Source organism: Mesocricetus auratus, unplaced genomic scaffold, assembly GCF_017639785.1.
Source record: "Mesocricetus auratus isolate SY011 unplaced genomic scaffold, BCM_Maur_2.0 Super-Scaffold_100004, whole genome shotgun sequence".
Lineage (NCBI taxonomy): Eukaryota > Metazoa > Chordata > Mammalia > Rodentia > Cricetidae > Mesocricetus > Mesocricetus auratus.
The window spans coordinates 85008883-85025065 of NW_024429189.1; the positions used below are offsets into that span (position 1 = coordinate 85008883).

Consider the following 16183-nt stretch of genomic DNA (forward strand, 5'->3'; position numbering starts at 1 on the left):
AGCCCTTTCTATGCAGGAAGTGAGGGGTACCATCTCCCTTCTTCCCTAGTAAAGAACTTTCAACAAGTCCATCCTGACAGCTTGATTTGTGTCCCCTGCAGTTGGAGTTGGGATTCATAGAGTTCTGTGTTCCTGTTCCTGTGGTATGAGCCATGGTGTGGTGTCATATGGGCCCTAGTACAGAGAAGCTGGCGTCAATGGCACTCACAGGCTGAGAGCACAATGGAGGCATCACGACCATCAAAAAGACAGGTGACAGCTGAAGGCTATGGGACTACTTGGAACAGCACTAGTGACAGACGCTTCTCCACCATCCTCTCTCTCCCTCCCTTATTCACTCCTTTGCCACAAAGCCCAGTCTATCCAGACTGGAAAGCCAAGAAAACCTGGCCACAGGCTTGAGGTGAGGAAGGGAGCAAATGAAACTTTGTTGTCCGACCTCAGCCCTCTCCCAGGCAGCAGGCCTGAACCAGGATTTCACGAAAGAGAGTTTTATTTTCAACAGGGGAAAGCTTTTCCTTTTCAGTGGTGTTTGGTACTTTGACTCTTTCATCTGACAGCACAGAGTATGTACTAAAGACAGTGTGTGTGTTATGAACCACCAAAAAGTATGAAGGATTGGCCAAACTTTAATCCAAAAAGGTCATAAACATGGAATCAAAAGAAGGGGAATAACTTACTGATACAAGCACTAATTTGAATAACTTTCCAAAATGAGACCAAGTTAAAAAAAAAAAAAGGCAAACACCCACAGTTAAACACTGAACTGAACCCAAGGAACCCAGCGACAGAGAGAGAGGAGCGATGAGCAAATTGGCAAAGAATGGGCTGGCAAAACCAGCAGAGACAGCTGATCCGAACAGGAGAGAGCTCTTGGACCCCAGACCGACAGCTTGGAGGCCAGCATGGGACTGATCCAGACCCCCTGAATGTGAGAGTCAGTGAGGAGGCCTTGACAACCAATGGGGTCCTGAGCAGTGGATCAGTGTTTATCCCTCAAATACTAACAGATATTGTGTCCATAACACAAAGAGGGATGCTCTCTCAGCCTGGACTCTTAGGGAAGTGCCTGGACCCCACCCTGAGTGAAATGACAGACTCTAGATATCCCCTATGTGGAAGGAATTGGCAATAGGGTGGGAGGATGGGGGGATGGTGGGGGGGTGCGGGAGGAGGGGAGGGAGAGGGAACTGGAATTGACATGTAAAACAAGCTATTTAAAATTAAAATAATAAAAAAAGAAAAAAGTCAATTTCAAAAAGTTACATAAGGCATCATTCATTTATATAGTGTTATTGAAATGACAAAATTACCTAAATAGTGAACAAACCGGTGGCAAATAACAAGGATGGTGGCCAGGAGAGAATGGGTGTGGCTATAAGAGTGCAACAAGAGGAACCCTTGCAGTGACAGAAATAGCAGTGAAATCCTGACACACAAACCCCCTTATGCATGTATTGTTTACTACAAGATGCTGTTGTTAGGAAGTTGGGTTAAGGACATATTCCCCACAAACACATTATTTTATTGTTGTTATTTGTGGGGTTTTAGTTTGGTTTTGTGTGAGATTTGGAGGAGACAAGGTCTTGCTATGTAGCCCAAGCTGGACTCAAATCACAGTCCTCCTAGGGTCACAAGTATGTGCCACCATGTCCAGCTGTCTACAATATTTCTTACAGCTGCATGTGACTCTATAATTATATCCAAGTAAAAAACCAATTTATTCTCTAAAACAGACTGAGCACTGTGTATGAGCAAGTGGATGTAACTAGTGATAAACAGTCTTCATGAGACACACATCCCACCGTCAGGTGATGGTTCATCCAGCTCATTTGTAAAATCTCATGTGATGTGTAAAACTCGGGCTCTTGCTCCAACATTTGCTGGCTATCTTGACTAGGATCAAGATGCTCTACTATTTCAATCCTTTATTTGACTCCCCTTCCCACTACTAAGCTTCCTTGGTAAACAGGTAGAGAGTGTTTACTAGTGCTTGCTAGAAAACACAAAAGACCCATTCTGACCCCACACACCCAGGAGCCAAGTGGGCCAACAGAGGCAGTCAAATGATTCCTGGTGACATCTCAGCCACTCTCCCATAGGAAAAGTCATGACCTCGGGCTACTTCTAGCAATACTTGCATACTAGCCTAAAATCCCAGCAGCTTTGGCAACTGTAGTGATGTCCCACATACCTTACTCTGCCTGTTTCATACTATGTCATTTCACAGGGTCACTCTAACTTAAATAAAGCCATACATTCGTTTCTTATGGCTTCCTATCAAGACAGCTGCCATCCTTTCTGATACCCAACTGTAGAAGGCACTCCTCCAGGCCACTGGACATGGCTACATGTGTCTGAATCTTGGCTGTGTAAACATCATTACCATTCCCACAGGTTCCTAGGTCTCCTACAGACCAGGAAAGCAGTTAATTAACAGTTTGTCCTCAAGCATTTCAAATCCCTCACTACTGAATACCAACTATGTGCTAGGCATGATTCTAGACATTAGAGACACAGCAGTGCTTGTCACAAGGTTGCTATCCTCACATAGAACACGACAAAATATTATACAGGCACAATCAGTTCTGGGGTGTCAACTTCTGCAAACAGGGTGATGGGACAGAAGTGGGGAGTTCTTTACATAAGTGCACAGGAAAAGCCCCGTGACATTGGAGCTGAATTTAAAAGTTGACACATGGTCATGAAGGTAGGTGAGGCAAAGCAGGAAGACCGGGAACTCAAGACCAGTCTGTGCTATGTTCTGAGAGAAGGGAGGAAGGGGGAGAAGGAGACAGAAAGACAAGCTATGAGAAACAAGACAATGCTCCCTGGTAGAGAGAACAGCCAGGAAAGGGGAATAGTCTTCCACAGGGCTGAACTCGGTGTGTCAGAGAAGCCAAAGGCTGCCACAGACTGCGTCGCTGTCTCTGCTCTGGCCCTCTCCTGCTCTTCTTGCTGCCGGCTGAACCTGACAATGCAGTGGAGACTCTGGCCCAGATTCCTCTCTGTGTTTCGATGCCTCCATCTCCTGTTAGCAAAGCTCTCACTCTCTCTGCCAAGGCCAGGGCACTGATCAGCTGACAATACTCATTTCGGCCTCACAGAAGTGATCTGCTAGATACAGGGCAGAGTGTTCCCCAACCACACACCTGCCAGATGCCAGGACTTCCTGTAGATGCCCCAGAATGACTAAGGTGAGAGTTGTAATTCTCGGGCCTCACCTTCAGCCTTCCCCCCCCCCCAACCACAGTCTGGAAACAGTAAGGAAAGCATAAGCCAGCTTCCATCCAACCCAGAGGCATTGAGCCTTCTGGGGAGCTGCATCTAAAGGTGGAAATTTCTCTTCTCTAACACAGCTCGTCTTCCTTTCCTCATCTTGGGGTTTTTATATTGTCTATCAATGTAATTTATGTGTAAGAAGTTGCTGAGTAGAAGTAGGTGTTTAAATGAAGATTAAAAACATCAGAGGTTGTATGCTAACACCAGGCAGTAGCTAAAACATTTCCTGATCCAATGAATCACTTCTGGGCTTCCGCTCCTACACAGCCACGAGCCTCTTGCCAACCCCAGAACTTCCAGCGTCACCACATTCCTGGGTTCATAATCCTTAGAGCCTGAACATGACCTTTCACTCCTGACCTCACCCTCCGCTGGACCTTATAATGCTCAGAGGCTCTGAGCATGTCTCCAGCTGTCAGGGTCTGTCTGGCTCCTGCTGGGTTCTCACGGCTCTGGGTTGCAAACACGTACAAGAGCAGCAAGTCATCCGGTTTCCACTGCATAGGGTCTTCCTGGCTGTTAGAATGTGCTATTGAACAAGCCACTAAACCCTCTGGTTTTCTTTTTTACCCAAATGTGGGATGTGAAAAATGAATAATGATATGAATAATAATGCTTTTATTGTGACTCAACTCAAGGGGTTTTTTTATAAAGGAGATTTGGAATTTGGGGGTTTGTGTAACTGGAAAATATAGAGCTAGAACTAGGCTCCAGAGTTCTAAGGAATCAAATAGTATGAGAAGTCACTCACTCTGTTTTTTTCCCTTGCTGCTCTTTAAACCCACGCCTTTCTCTCTCCCTTTCTGATCCTTTTATCTGTTTCTCCCTCTAGCCTCATACCTAAGCAGGCAGCTTCCAGCTCCCATTGGACTACTCAGCAAAGCTTTAGCAAAAGAGGGCATCTCTACCAGACTCCAAACTAAGCATCCTGCTTGATTTGACAGGTAAAGCATACATTCCACATGAACAGGTAAATGGTACCTAGGATCAGCAAGGCTGGCTCATGTGTCCATTCTTTCACGGGTAAGAGTGGGCTTACACAAGACCACTTCTGAGAGGCTGTCACAGAAGACAGCAATAGAAAACTGCAGTTCAGGTTGTTTTCTGCCAAACACCCGTGACAGGGTTTATTTCCCAAGACTGAGCTCCCTCCTGTAAAGCCTAAGCATTCTTGCAATTTATCGTCTCAAGCAAACATTTGCCTGTACTATGTGACTCTTCTATGGACAACAGGGTCTTGACGTTGCTTGGATCTAGAATGTCCCCTGAAGACCCATGAGTGGAAGATTTGGTACCCATCTGGCAGCACAATCAGGAGAGAGCAGAACCTAGAGAAATGAAGTTACATCCTTGGGGTACAGCCTAGAAGGAAATATTGGGACCTCTCCTTTCTCCTTCGCTTCCCGGATGCTGTGAGTTGAGTGGCTTTGCTTCACTGCACACTCTGCCATTCTGTTCAGCCTTCCGACAGGCCCAAAACCATGGAGCCAAACCAAACCTTTCCTCCATGTAAGACTGATGACCTCAGGAATTCTGTGACAGTGACAGAAAGATAGCACCGCTCTGTCGTCTCCAGCAGCCATGCTCCAGCTGCTTGCCACTAAAACTTTTGGGTTTGTACTATGAGAAAAGACTTAATTAGAAAATTAAGAAGAAACTATCCCTTCCATAGTTTCACACAGTTACTATGATGACTTCATGGAATAACATGGTTTGTGCTATAAACTAAAACGCCTTGTGCGAAAGTGAGACTACTGCAGTTTTCTTGCTTGGTAGTTACCATTTGAGAGGATAAGTCAATGCCTAAACCACCGGGCGTTGGTGGCACACGCCTTTAATCCCAGCACTTGGGAGGCAGAGGCAGGTGGATCTCTGTGAGTTCGAGGCCAGCTTGGTCTACAGAGCGAGTACCAGGACAGCAGGACAGCCTCCAAAACAATACAGAGAAACCCTGTCTCGAAAAAAAAAAAAAAAAAAAAAAGCGCCAGTGGCTCTCGACCTTCCCAATGCTGTGGCCCTTTAACACAGTTCCTCGTGTTGTGGTGACCCCAACCATAAAATTATTTTTGTTGCTACTCATAACTGTAATTTTGCTACTGTTATGAATCATAATGTAAATATCTGAAATGCAGAATATCTTATGTGTGACCCCTGTAAAAGGGTTATTTGGCCCCCAAAGGGGTCGCTACCCCCAGGTTGAGACTTGCTAGCCTAAACCATCAGAGAGAGAGGGGAAGGAAGGGAGGGAGGGAGAGAGAGAGAGAGACAGAGAGAGAGAGAGACAGAGACAGAGACAGAGAGAACAAATTTCCTAACGCGAAAATCACTCTAATTTTCAGTGTAAGGTTATGAAGAAAAGTCTGTGTGTGCTGGGGAAGGGGTTACTGTTTTGTATTTTTAACTGACAGTAATAAAGGGGAGGACTCCCATCTCCTTGGCTTCCTGACTTGCCCACACCTTAGAGTGCATTGAGAAATTTTAATCATAATTGTTCTCCTTTCACTCCTTAGTAATACTCTAGCCGTATAGTGGAATTTTAAGAGGACCAAACTTACACAAATCATAATTGTACAATTAAGTCCAACAATTACTAATGGATAGAAGTTCAAACGGGAATAAGTCCTGGAAAGTCAGACATACAACTGTTACCAGTCCAATTGCACAGGCTGAAACTGATCTCCCACCACCACCCCCCATCTCGGGCTTGCTACATTCCACCCTTGAGAAGTAAGTTTGCCTCCTTCAAGTTGTGGGCACTCAATTTAACCCAAGAGCTACAAGGAGCCAAAAGCGTTACACTATAACAACAGGAAAGATGTCTGTGGGCATTTCAGGAATGAGCCAGACCCCATCTGTCAGAGGTTCCAGGGTAAAAAACTGCATTCATATGGAAGAGCTTATTTCTCAAGGAAGTGCCTGCTGATCTTGCAAAGGACATGGGTTCCAGGGCCAGTTCCCAGGACACATTTGGGGTGGCTCACAACAGTCCGTTAACTACAGTTCTCAGGGCTCCAATACCCTCATCTGGTTAGGGTTACTATTGCTGCTAAAACCAACTTGGAGCAAACAGGGCTTATTCAGCTTATACTTCCACATCATTTGTTAATCACTGAAGGAAGTCAGGGCAGAAACTCAAACAGGCAGGAACCTGGAGGCAGGAGCTGATGCAGAGGCCATGAAAGAGTGCTGCTTAGCGGCTTGCTCCCTACGGATTGCTCAGCCTGCTTTCTTATAGAACCCAGAACCATTAGCCTAGGTATGGCATCACCCACAATGTGTTGGGCCCTGACCCCAAATATCACTAATTAAGAAAGTGTTGTACAAGCTTGTCTACAGCAAGATCTCATGGAGACATTTTATTAGTTGAGACTCCTTCCTCTCAGATCACTATAGTCTTTGTGTCAGGTTGACACAAAACTAGCCAGCATACTAGGAAAGTGTTTTCCATAGTTCAGGCACTCAAAGGGTACTGCAGCCATGGCCCAAGAGGACCAGGCTACAGCTAAAACTGACCACAGAAGATGACATTTCATGTGTGTTGCATGCATGCATAACACAAGAGTTGCAGCATCGTGTAGGCTTCCATCACCATTCCAGAGAAAAGTCAGTGAGGTCAGTCAGTCAGTAACAAGATCAGATTCTCTGCAGGAACCCCTAAGAGGATGACACATGAGGCTGTGAAGGTAAAGCTGAAGTTGAAATGGAGACTTCAGGATATTGGAGATGCCAAGAACATGGGGCATCTGCCATGCCAAGCTGCACACACCGAGTGGAGGCAACTCAAGAAGCCATGTGGGCTGCAAGTGACATGGCTAGAGAGGAGATGCTACCCAAGCCTGACACCACATGCTCTCAATGTCAGACACAGAGTTAGAAGGATTAACTTCCTGACGGCTTTGTCTTTCTTTGGTCTCATCTATGTCTTCATTCCTCCCTTTTGGGATAGTAACACCTATTCTGTGTCATTGTATGTTGGAAATATGTGAATCTCTTTTTAATGTTATAAAGACTCACAGCTAAGAGACTGTCCTGAATTTCAGTAGAGACTTTGGACTTGTATGTCTTAGCAGTATTGGAACTATTAATACCTTAGGGACTCTGGAAGTTAGACCAGACAGACTTCTCATTGTGAGATGACCATGAGCCTTTGGAGGGGAGACATGGAATGTCCATTTAAATCTGAAATGTCATACATAGACTTGTATTTGCAACAATTGTTTCCCAGTTGCTGGAACTCTTCTAGGAAGTTTTTAAAACTTTGGGAGGCAGCGTCTACCTGGCAGAAAGGGACAGACTTTTGAGGTTATACCCAACCTCTGGTTACTGTCATGCTCTTCCCTAGTCTGCACTGCACACTCCTGCACTGTGCCTTCCCTGATGTGATGGACTGGAACCCTCTAAAATCATGAGCCAAATTAAATCTTCTCCTCCCACACCCACCTTGACTTGTCTGTCATGGATTATGGTCACAGAGACACAAAAGTAATGAATAGATATATAAAATTACAGTGTTTAAATGTCAAACATGATCAAATGTTGGACATATAAAGGGATGTAGAGATGGCTCAGCAGTTAAGAGTATTTGTTGCTCTTACAGGACCAAGATTCAGTCCCCACATGACAACTCACAACTGTCTGTAACTCCTGTTCTGGGGATCTTATACGCTCTTCTGGCTTCCACAGGCACACATGTATTGCACATACACACATGCAGGAAAATGCATATACACACAAAATAAAACAAGTAAATAATATATGCACATCACTGAAATTAAATTTTTTCAGGCTAGATCTCCCACTACTGCGCTTTTTTGTTCCCATTCCACTGCCAATTTTCCATAATTTCACAAAGCGCGTTTATTCTAATCAACTCTCACCATGCCACTTTACAGCAATTTAAATTTGGTTAAAAGGTATTAGGCATCAAGTACAACAATCATTCCATTTTTTGCTTTTAATGTGCTTTACTTATTCTTCAACTTATGACTCTGGCAACAAGAAAGTGAAGCACAGATAACACACAAGTGGGAGAAATATCTGCAAATTATATGAGAGTTTGGTGTCTTGAGTATTTATAAAACTCACAATTCAACAAAAAGACAAAGGATATGAATAGATGCTATTAAAAAGAAGATACCCAAGTACATGAAAAAATGCTTAATATCATTAGTCATTAGAGAAATGTACAATGGAGTCACAATGAGATACCATTTCCTGCTCACTAAAATGGGGGTATGCCAAAAATGACAAATAAAAACACATATTGCCAAGAATATAAAGTAAATAGAACCCTCAAATACAACTCCAGTGAGAATGAAAAATTATGCACTTAGAAAACAATTTGACAGTTCCTAAAGGATAACCACAGAGTTCTCCTATGACCCATTTATTCCATTTCTAAGGTATGTATCCAAAGAACTGAGAACATGCCCACACAAAATTTGCACATGAATATCTATAGCAAGCAGCATCATTCATAGTAGTCAAAAGGTGACTGACTCAAATGTCTACCAAATGATGAATGGATACACAAAATGTACTGAGTCCTTATTATGAGGTATGATTTAGCAATTTTTACACTTACTATTTTTTATTGCATGAGTATGTATGTGTGCATTCAGGCATGTACATGCCACAGCACATGAGTAGAAGTTAAAGGACAACTTGCAAGAGCGTGTTCTCTCCTTCTGCCACTCAGGTCATCGGGCTTGGTGGCAAGTGTCTTGCTGAGCTATCTTGTTCGCCCCAATTCAACAACTTGTTATACAGAGTGAGAGCTGAGAAGGGATACAGCTCAGTGGTAGAGTGCTTGCCTAGATCCTAGGTTCAATTCCCTGCACCACAGGGGTTGAATAAATATTAGTAATGAAGTTCTGATACCACAATATGAACGGAGTCTAAATATACAATAAAAATATTATTAATGGAAGAAGCCAGTTATCTAAAAGATAACACATTTGACTTCAAATACATGAAATGTCTACAACAGACGGTCCACAGAGACATACATAGATTGGTGACTACTTACAACGCAGGGTATTGAAGCAAAATGGATTGTTAATGGGCACATGTTTTCTTTGTGGAATGTTAAAAATGTTTCCAAACTAAATAATGATGATGACTCCCAACTCTGTGAATATACTAAAAACAACCTAGTTATATTTTGTAGCATACAAATTTTATCTTAAATACTGGGTTTTTATGGTTTTCAATGGAAAATTAAGTTCCCAAGAACTGGAAAATGGAAAAATGTATTGTACATAAGCAAGCCAAGAAAAGAGCAAGGAGGGGTTGCAGCATTTCATTCAGATGGAGTTCGGGTCGATATCCTGTGTCTGGCACACCATAAAAGAACCAACTGATCACTGGTTGGCATTCTAACTCTACATAATTAAAGAAAGAAAAACTGAGGGCTGGTGGGGAGGGGAGGAGATATCTCTGTCTGCAAAATGCTTTCAAATACAAGGACCAGAGTTCAATTCTCAGAATCCACATTAAAACATGTCAGGCATGGTGATGGATACTTCTAAGTCCAGAGCTCATGATGCAGAGACATGGAAATCCCCGGGTCCAATCAATATAGCCAAATTAGTGAGCTCGAGGCCAGTGAGAGATCCTGTCTCAAATGGAGATAGTAGAAACACCTGAAGGTACCCCCAAGGTTGCCCTCTGGCCTTCACAGACTCACACACTTTTATATACACATGCACTACACAAACACAAGAATGGAGGGAGAAGGGGTAGGGTACGCTTCTAACCTATGAAAATCAAAGATGGGGCAATGGGAGTCAGGATTTTATCTGCACAGGCTAACTATTGACCCTGCCATATCCTGACTCTATAGGACAGCTTAGGATATCTCTCTCTCTCTCTCTCTCTCTCTCTCTCTCTCTCTCTCTCTTGTGTGTGTGTGTGTGTATGTGTTTTGAGACAGGATCTTGTGTAGCTCAGTCAGGCATTGAATTCACTATGTAGCTAAGCCTGGCCTTGAACTCCTGATCTTCCTGCCTCCACCTCCCAAATGCTGGGATTACAGGTATGCAACACTACACCGGACTATGACGCCTTATTTTTTTAATGTCATCTGTCCAGGTTTCTAGACATGCCAAAACAGAAGCGGCATATAGATGTAAGGTAGCTGATATTATATTACTAATGTCTATAATTATGGTTAACTAAAAATTATTCTGTATAATTATGAATTATGAGCAAAGCTAGCGTAATATATCACCTGTCAACAGTAAGACAAGAAACTGCAAGAATTACATAGCTAGCATCAAAGGCACAAATATATGTCTCTTTTAAGTATCATGAACATTGTTGTGCCATGTAATTTTACTGGAAGACTATGAAAAACAAGCATGAGGCAAAATGGTGTTTATGTATTTCATCTATCTGATAAACAGATCCAACAAGCCCATTCCCTCCCTCCCTCCCTCCCCTCACCCCATCCCCATTGCTTTGAATCAAACCAATGGTCTCTTACATGCTAGGTAAGCACTCTACCTAACTGAGCAGCATCTGCCTATCCTTTAAAACAAATACTTCAGGCTATAGAGATGGCTCAGTGGGCACAAGTATTTACTCTGCAAGCATGAGGACCTGAGTTCAGATCCCAGCACACATATAAAGGGCCAAGGTGTAATCCTAGCGATGTGGTGGACAGTGACAGGAAGACAGCTGGGACTTCCTGGCCAACAGCCTAGCTGCAGGTTCAGTGGGAGACCCTGTTTTGAAAGAATAAGACAAAAGGTGATAGAGATCCTTTACTTGGTGGTCATCAGTTTCACAGTGATTCACTACAGACCTCTGTGCAGGCTGCTATCAAACAAACACCCAGGCGTGTAGTGCACACATTTAATCCCAGCACTTGGGAGGCAGAGACAGAAGGAAGATCTCCAGGTTCTGGCCTACAGAGCGAGTTCCAGGACAGCCAGGGCTACATAGAGAAACCCTGACTCAAAACAAACAAAACGCCCATGTACTGGGTGGCTTGAACAACATTCGTTTCTATGGTTCTGGAAACTACAAAGTCCCAGATCAGATGCCAATGTGGGCAGGTTCTGGGTAAGGGCCTCTTTCTGACAACTGCCTTTGCAAAATGGAGAGACAGTCTGTAAGTTCCTTGGCACTAAGCCTGACCTCATCTAAACCTCCCCAGAAAGGTCCACTTCCTACAGACAATCACGCAGGGGTTAGACCTACAACATAAGAATGCAGGCAGCCATGGGTATCCAGCAACATTCAGTCCATAACAGTTGGAAAAGGAGGCCAACTTAAGAAATGAGAACCAGATACATACATTGGCTTGGCAAGAGGGAGAAAGACTGGTTTCTATATTTGAAAACACCTTAAGATACATTTCAGTGTAGAATACTCACATCTGGCTATTGTTCACATTGGTGATTCTCTTTAATGGGCAGTTCATTTTATAAAAATATCTTTCATGCCTCCAAGGATGACAGGCACAGGTGACAAGTGATCTGGGTAGGCGTAGCTTAGAGGTAACAGTCGGTCATAGTTACTGACCTTTCTAAGCCAAAGCAACAAAGAGAAATGTAGTTCTGCAGGTATTTTCATTGTGAACCCAAGGAGATCAGAAAAAAAGAAAGACCAGTCCTATGGAATATAGTTTTTAGTTAGTTTGTTTGTTAGTTTGTTTGTTTTCAAGGCAGGATTTCTCTGAGTAGCCCTGACTGCCCTGGGACTCCCCCCTATAGACCAGGCTGGCCTCAAACTTAAGAGATCTGCCTGCCTCTGTCTCTTGAGTGCTGGGATTAAAGGCATGTGCAACCATGCCCAGCAGAATTCAGCCTTATTGGGAAGGGTGATTCCAAATCTGAGTCTTTGATTTTCCATTGTTGACTTCTAGAAGTGGTGTGGACCACCTATTAAGGAGCATAATTATTTGACTTGCTTCCAGGATACCTATGTAACTGAAGGTATCCCAAGATGTTGTATCATGAAAGCTGAGAAAGACTCATTTACTCAAATGCCCATAAGGCATATTATTTGAGCAATATATATAATTCTTGAGTCATTTCCAGCATAGTAAATAATGTTCCCTATTACTGAAATATTACAGTTATTCCAAGTTGCTGAGACATTTTTCTAGTTACAGAGCACTTAAAAAGTGTTTAAAGTAGCCAGGTGTTGGTGCCTTTAATCCCAGCATTCAGGAGGCAGAGGCAGGTGGGTCTCTGTGAGTTCAAGGCCAGCCTGGTCTACAGAGTGAGTTCCAGGACAGGTTCCAAAGCTACAGAGAAACCCTGTCTTGAATACTCCCAAAAAATGTTTAAAGATCTGCAAGATAGCAATGCAAGGAAAGTATTCCCATATTCTAATGGGTCTCTGGAAGCCTAGAAAAGAGAAATCTATTTGGAGAACATACAAAAAGAGTGTTTGTGTTTGCTTAAAGAGAAAGAGTAAAGAATGACTCATTTGCCTATGTTTGGGGATAGGAAGTAAGTAAGTCATGGTTAGTCTTTCACTAGACACACTTCATCCTCCCTCAATCTCGCCTTCCTCCTACTTCTAACCTATGACTTTCCTCTATTTGTGGACTTTGAAGCTATATTCCCAACTTGACTTGCCTTGCATATAACTGGACATAGCTTTGGAACTTATGTGTTAAGCCTTGACTGTCATTTCCAGGAAAATATGCATGTACGGAGGTATATTTTAATGGATCAGAACCTTCTAGAACAATGAATCGAGAACACTCATAAGGAATAAACTCACAGGGCAATATAACAATTCAGCTATGTTTTCAAGGAAATATGAAATGCTATCTATATTTGTATTTTCTGAAAATAGAATAGAGCAAATGGAATCCTCAGTTTGTCCAGTCAGGCATAACCAAAGATCCAGGGGAAATGAGTCTCTTTTACAGAGCTATCCATTAAGGCAGTCTTGCATGTCAGTCACAAGTATTGTGTGGGAAAAAACTGAAATAAGAGCAGATTACCTAGAAATTCCTGAATCCAAAGCACAGACATAAATGAGAAAACCACAGAAAGATAGCAAAAACAACCTCTAAATGGCCACTCTTTGATATGTCTTTAGAGACTATCTTCTACTCCATTAATACTTAACTTTTTAGATTCGTCCATGAAAAATATTTCTCTCAACACCAAAGTTGCCATGGGGGAAAGTTATCCATATATACCTATACATAATAGGAGGGGGATATACTTGAGAGCCCAGGGTCATTTTTTCTGCCTTTCTTTTAACAAACATTTTAAGTAAAGCAATATTGGACTTCAACTCTTTGCACAGTACCTTGCATAGAAAATGTTTAGATAGTGATTGTTAAATGAATCTTGGAAATATTTTGAAACAGGGTTTTATTTTCTAAATGTGTATTTAACAGTCCACTTGAAAACACACATCTTGAAATCTACACCTGAAAATGCCCTCATGACATAGTGTGGACGGTAACTATTACAACAGAATAGTCTAGGATGATGACAGTTTGAGAAAGTATGAAGGGAAATTCCAAACATTATTTTTTTCCTAATATGGTCTTTTAATATCTCAGATATCTTGGTTACCATGGAAATTCCCAGTGTCTATGAAATGAAATCTGTTCCGACTTCAAAACTTTGACTTCTCTACAACATCCACACATAAATTGTCATCTTTTAACGGTCTTATGAATGCCACAACAGCTGATTTAGACATGTTTGTCAAACCTCAGTGGAAAGCAGTATTGACTGAACTGTTCATCATTCAGTGTAGCCCTAAAGCACAAGTACCATTTAAGAGTGGGTCACAGCACAGGTGATTCTCACGCCAGCCCACACACATTTTACTTGCCATTGCACACAGAAATCCCACGGACAGCAATCCCTTCATCCTTCTTAGGGTCCTCCAGCTCTTTTTGAAAACCGATTCGGTACCTTGTAATGGGGGGGGGACTCCATTTTGGTCTATTTTTTTCATCTCTCTGAACTCTGAACAAGGGGGTGGAATCTATTGTGTGTGGTTTGAGATTTCCTTCCTTCTTTCCTTTCTTCCTTTCCTTCTGTCTGTCTGTCTGTCTGTCTGTCTGTCTGTGTTGTGCACTTAAAACACAGGTAGAGAAGTAGAATGGATATCGTCTTACTCGGAGATTGTAAAATCATCTGAAGGCAATATAAAGTTTAACTTCACGCGCTCTTTTACCCGGTCGGTGCTCCTAAGACTGACACGCAACATACAGCTCTTCCAAAAATAATTATCATATATAGAAAACAGATGGTAACGTGAAAACACATCTTTCATTGAGAGAGTAACATTCCTTCATCAGCAACAAATTCCCACGGAATCTTTGCTCCTATTTGTAAACAAGAGCTAGAGGCTGCAGTGCTCAGGGCACCAGAAGATAAGTGGTGATACGCGGAGTCCGAAGCGTTGGGCAAGGGTTGTGTGGACAGGTCTTCCGCCAGAATCCGGTACCATCCTCCAGCCAAGAGAAGCCCTGTCCGAACTCTTCTGCTTCCAGCCTTGGGGCTGGAGACAACCCTCTTGCTTAACTTCATGGCAGTTACCGAAGCATTCTTAAACCTTCAACCCCCTACACATGGCCAAGCACCCCGTACCCCCACGGCAGCCCTTGTGTCCTCGGGGAAGACCCGCCTGGCTGGTGGCCCCGCCGGGTGGCTTACCGAGCAGCGAGCCGATGAAGATGACGACCTGCACGGTGGTGGTGAACTGGCGGTACAGCTGCGCCTCGCTCAGCTCCCCGAGCGCGCTGCGGTTGGCGCCAGCCTCGGCGCCCGACGTGTTGCGCGGGTGGCTGGTGTTCGGAGACACCCAGCTGTTGTTGTGCCCCATAGCGAAGCCGGGGGCTTGCGCTCGCCCGCCCGGCCTCGGAACCCCGCGCACAGCCGCTCCTGCCCCGGCGCGGAGGGACCGACGCGCGGGAGTCAAGCAGCGTCCTGCAGAGCCGGACGGGCGGCTGGCCCCTCACGTCTGCGCCTAGCCCAGCCAGCAGTCCGCGAGGAGGGGTGGGAGGGAGGCGCGGCCGCGCCCCATGCCTGCTCCCCCCTGGGCCCGTCAGCAGCCACATGGAGGCGGCACGGTCACAGCGCATCGCTGGGCCCTCCTCCCGAGGGTGGGGGGGCACCGCGGCCAAGCCCACCCTGCAGAGACATCGGTGGCTGCGGAGGACCCACGCACGCTCTGGTCCCCTCTCCTCCCTACAGGGAAGAGAGCGCTTGGCTGAAGCTATATTTCAATGCTGCTGGCTTCGAGGCTAGGGATGTGCGAACCCCAATAAATGCCCCAGCCTAGTGATCAGAGCTGGGGGGGTGACGGCTAGACAGACCCCCATGGGCAGCCAAGGCTTGGGCAGGAGGCCCTGAGGGTCCATAGCCTGTCCCCGCACACTCGGCTGAGCGCCAGGACTCCTGGACGGTCAGCCCGGGTAGGGGGCTGCGATCTCCTGCCTCCCCGAGGCTGCCTGGACCCCCGGAGCCAGCTCTGCAGCCCCTTCGCCTCCCCACGCCGCCCCCACCCTTGGCCTCACAACCCCAGGTCGGTTCGTGAGTGGGACAGATTGTCGTGACCTAGCCGGGACCAGCGAGGACGCCCGTAGCGGGGCAGGGACGCCGCTCGCTCGGCTGCGGGACTCCCAGCGCGTGCCTGGGGCGGTCGGGGCCGGGGCGGGCGAGGTCACGTGACTCACGGCCCGCCCCCTCACGCCGCCAAAGGGACGGCGCCATTTTGCCCCGGTGCGGCGTGACTTCGGTGCGGGGAGCGTGGGAGGCGCGCAGTTGCAGTGTCTGGTCTCCGTAGAACGCGCTCCCAGCTGCACTGCGTTTATACTGCTGTGGTGACTGCCCCAGCGTCATCAGAGGAGCCGCCTGCAGGCTCTCAATCACTCGCCACTGCCACCTGGGCACGGAGCCCAGCCTCT

The 16183-nt window shown here is 45.1% G+C and overlaps 1 protein-coding gene across 4 annotated transcripts in view; it reads right to left on the reverse strand.

Moving 5' to 3' along the window:
• Gpr176 (G protein-coupled receptor 176) overlaps positions 1–15758 on the reverse strand; it is a 107920-nt gene extending 92162 nt beyond the window's left edge. For 2 of the 4 annotated variants that reach the window (XM_040746031.1, XM_005064750.4), the window contains exon 1: positions 14931–15232. In XM_040746031.1, the coding sequence (XP_040601965.1) occupies positions 14931–15099 (169 nt within the window). In that variant the 5' untranslated portion in view covers positions 15100–15232. Of the gene's footprint in view, positions 1–14930 lie in introns of all 4 variants that reach the window. The other 2 variants (XM_040746030.1, XM_013118048.3) reach the window with 2 other exon arrangements.
• Between the last annotated feature and the right edge of the window lie 425 nt (positions 15759–16183).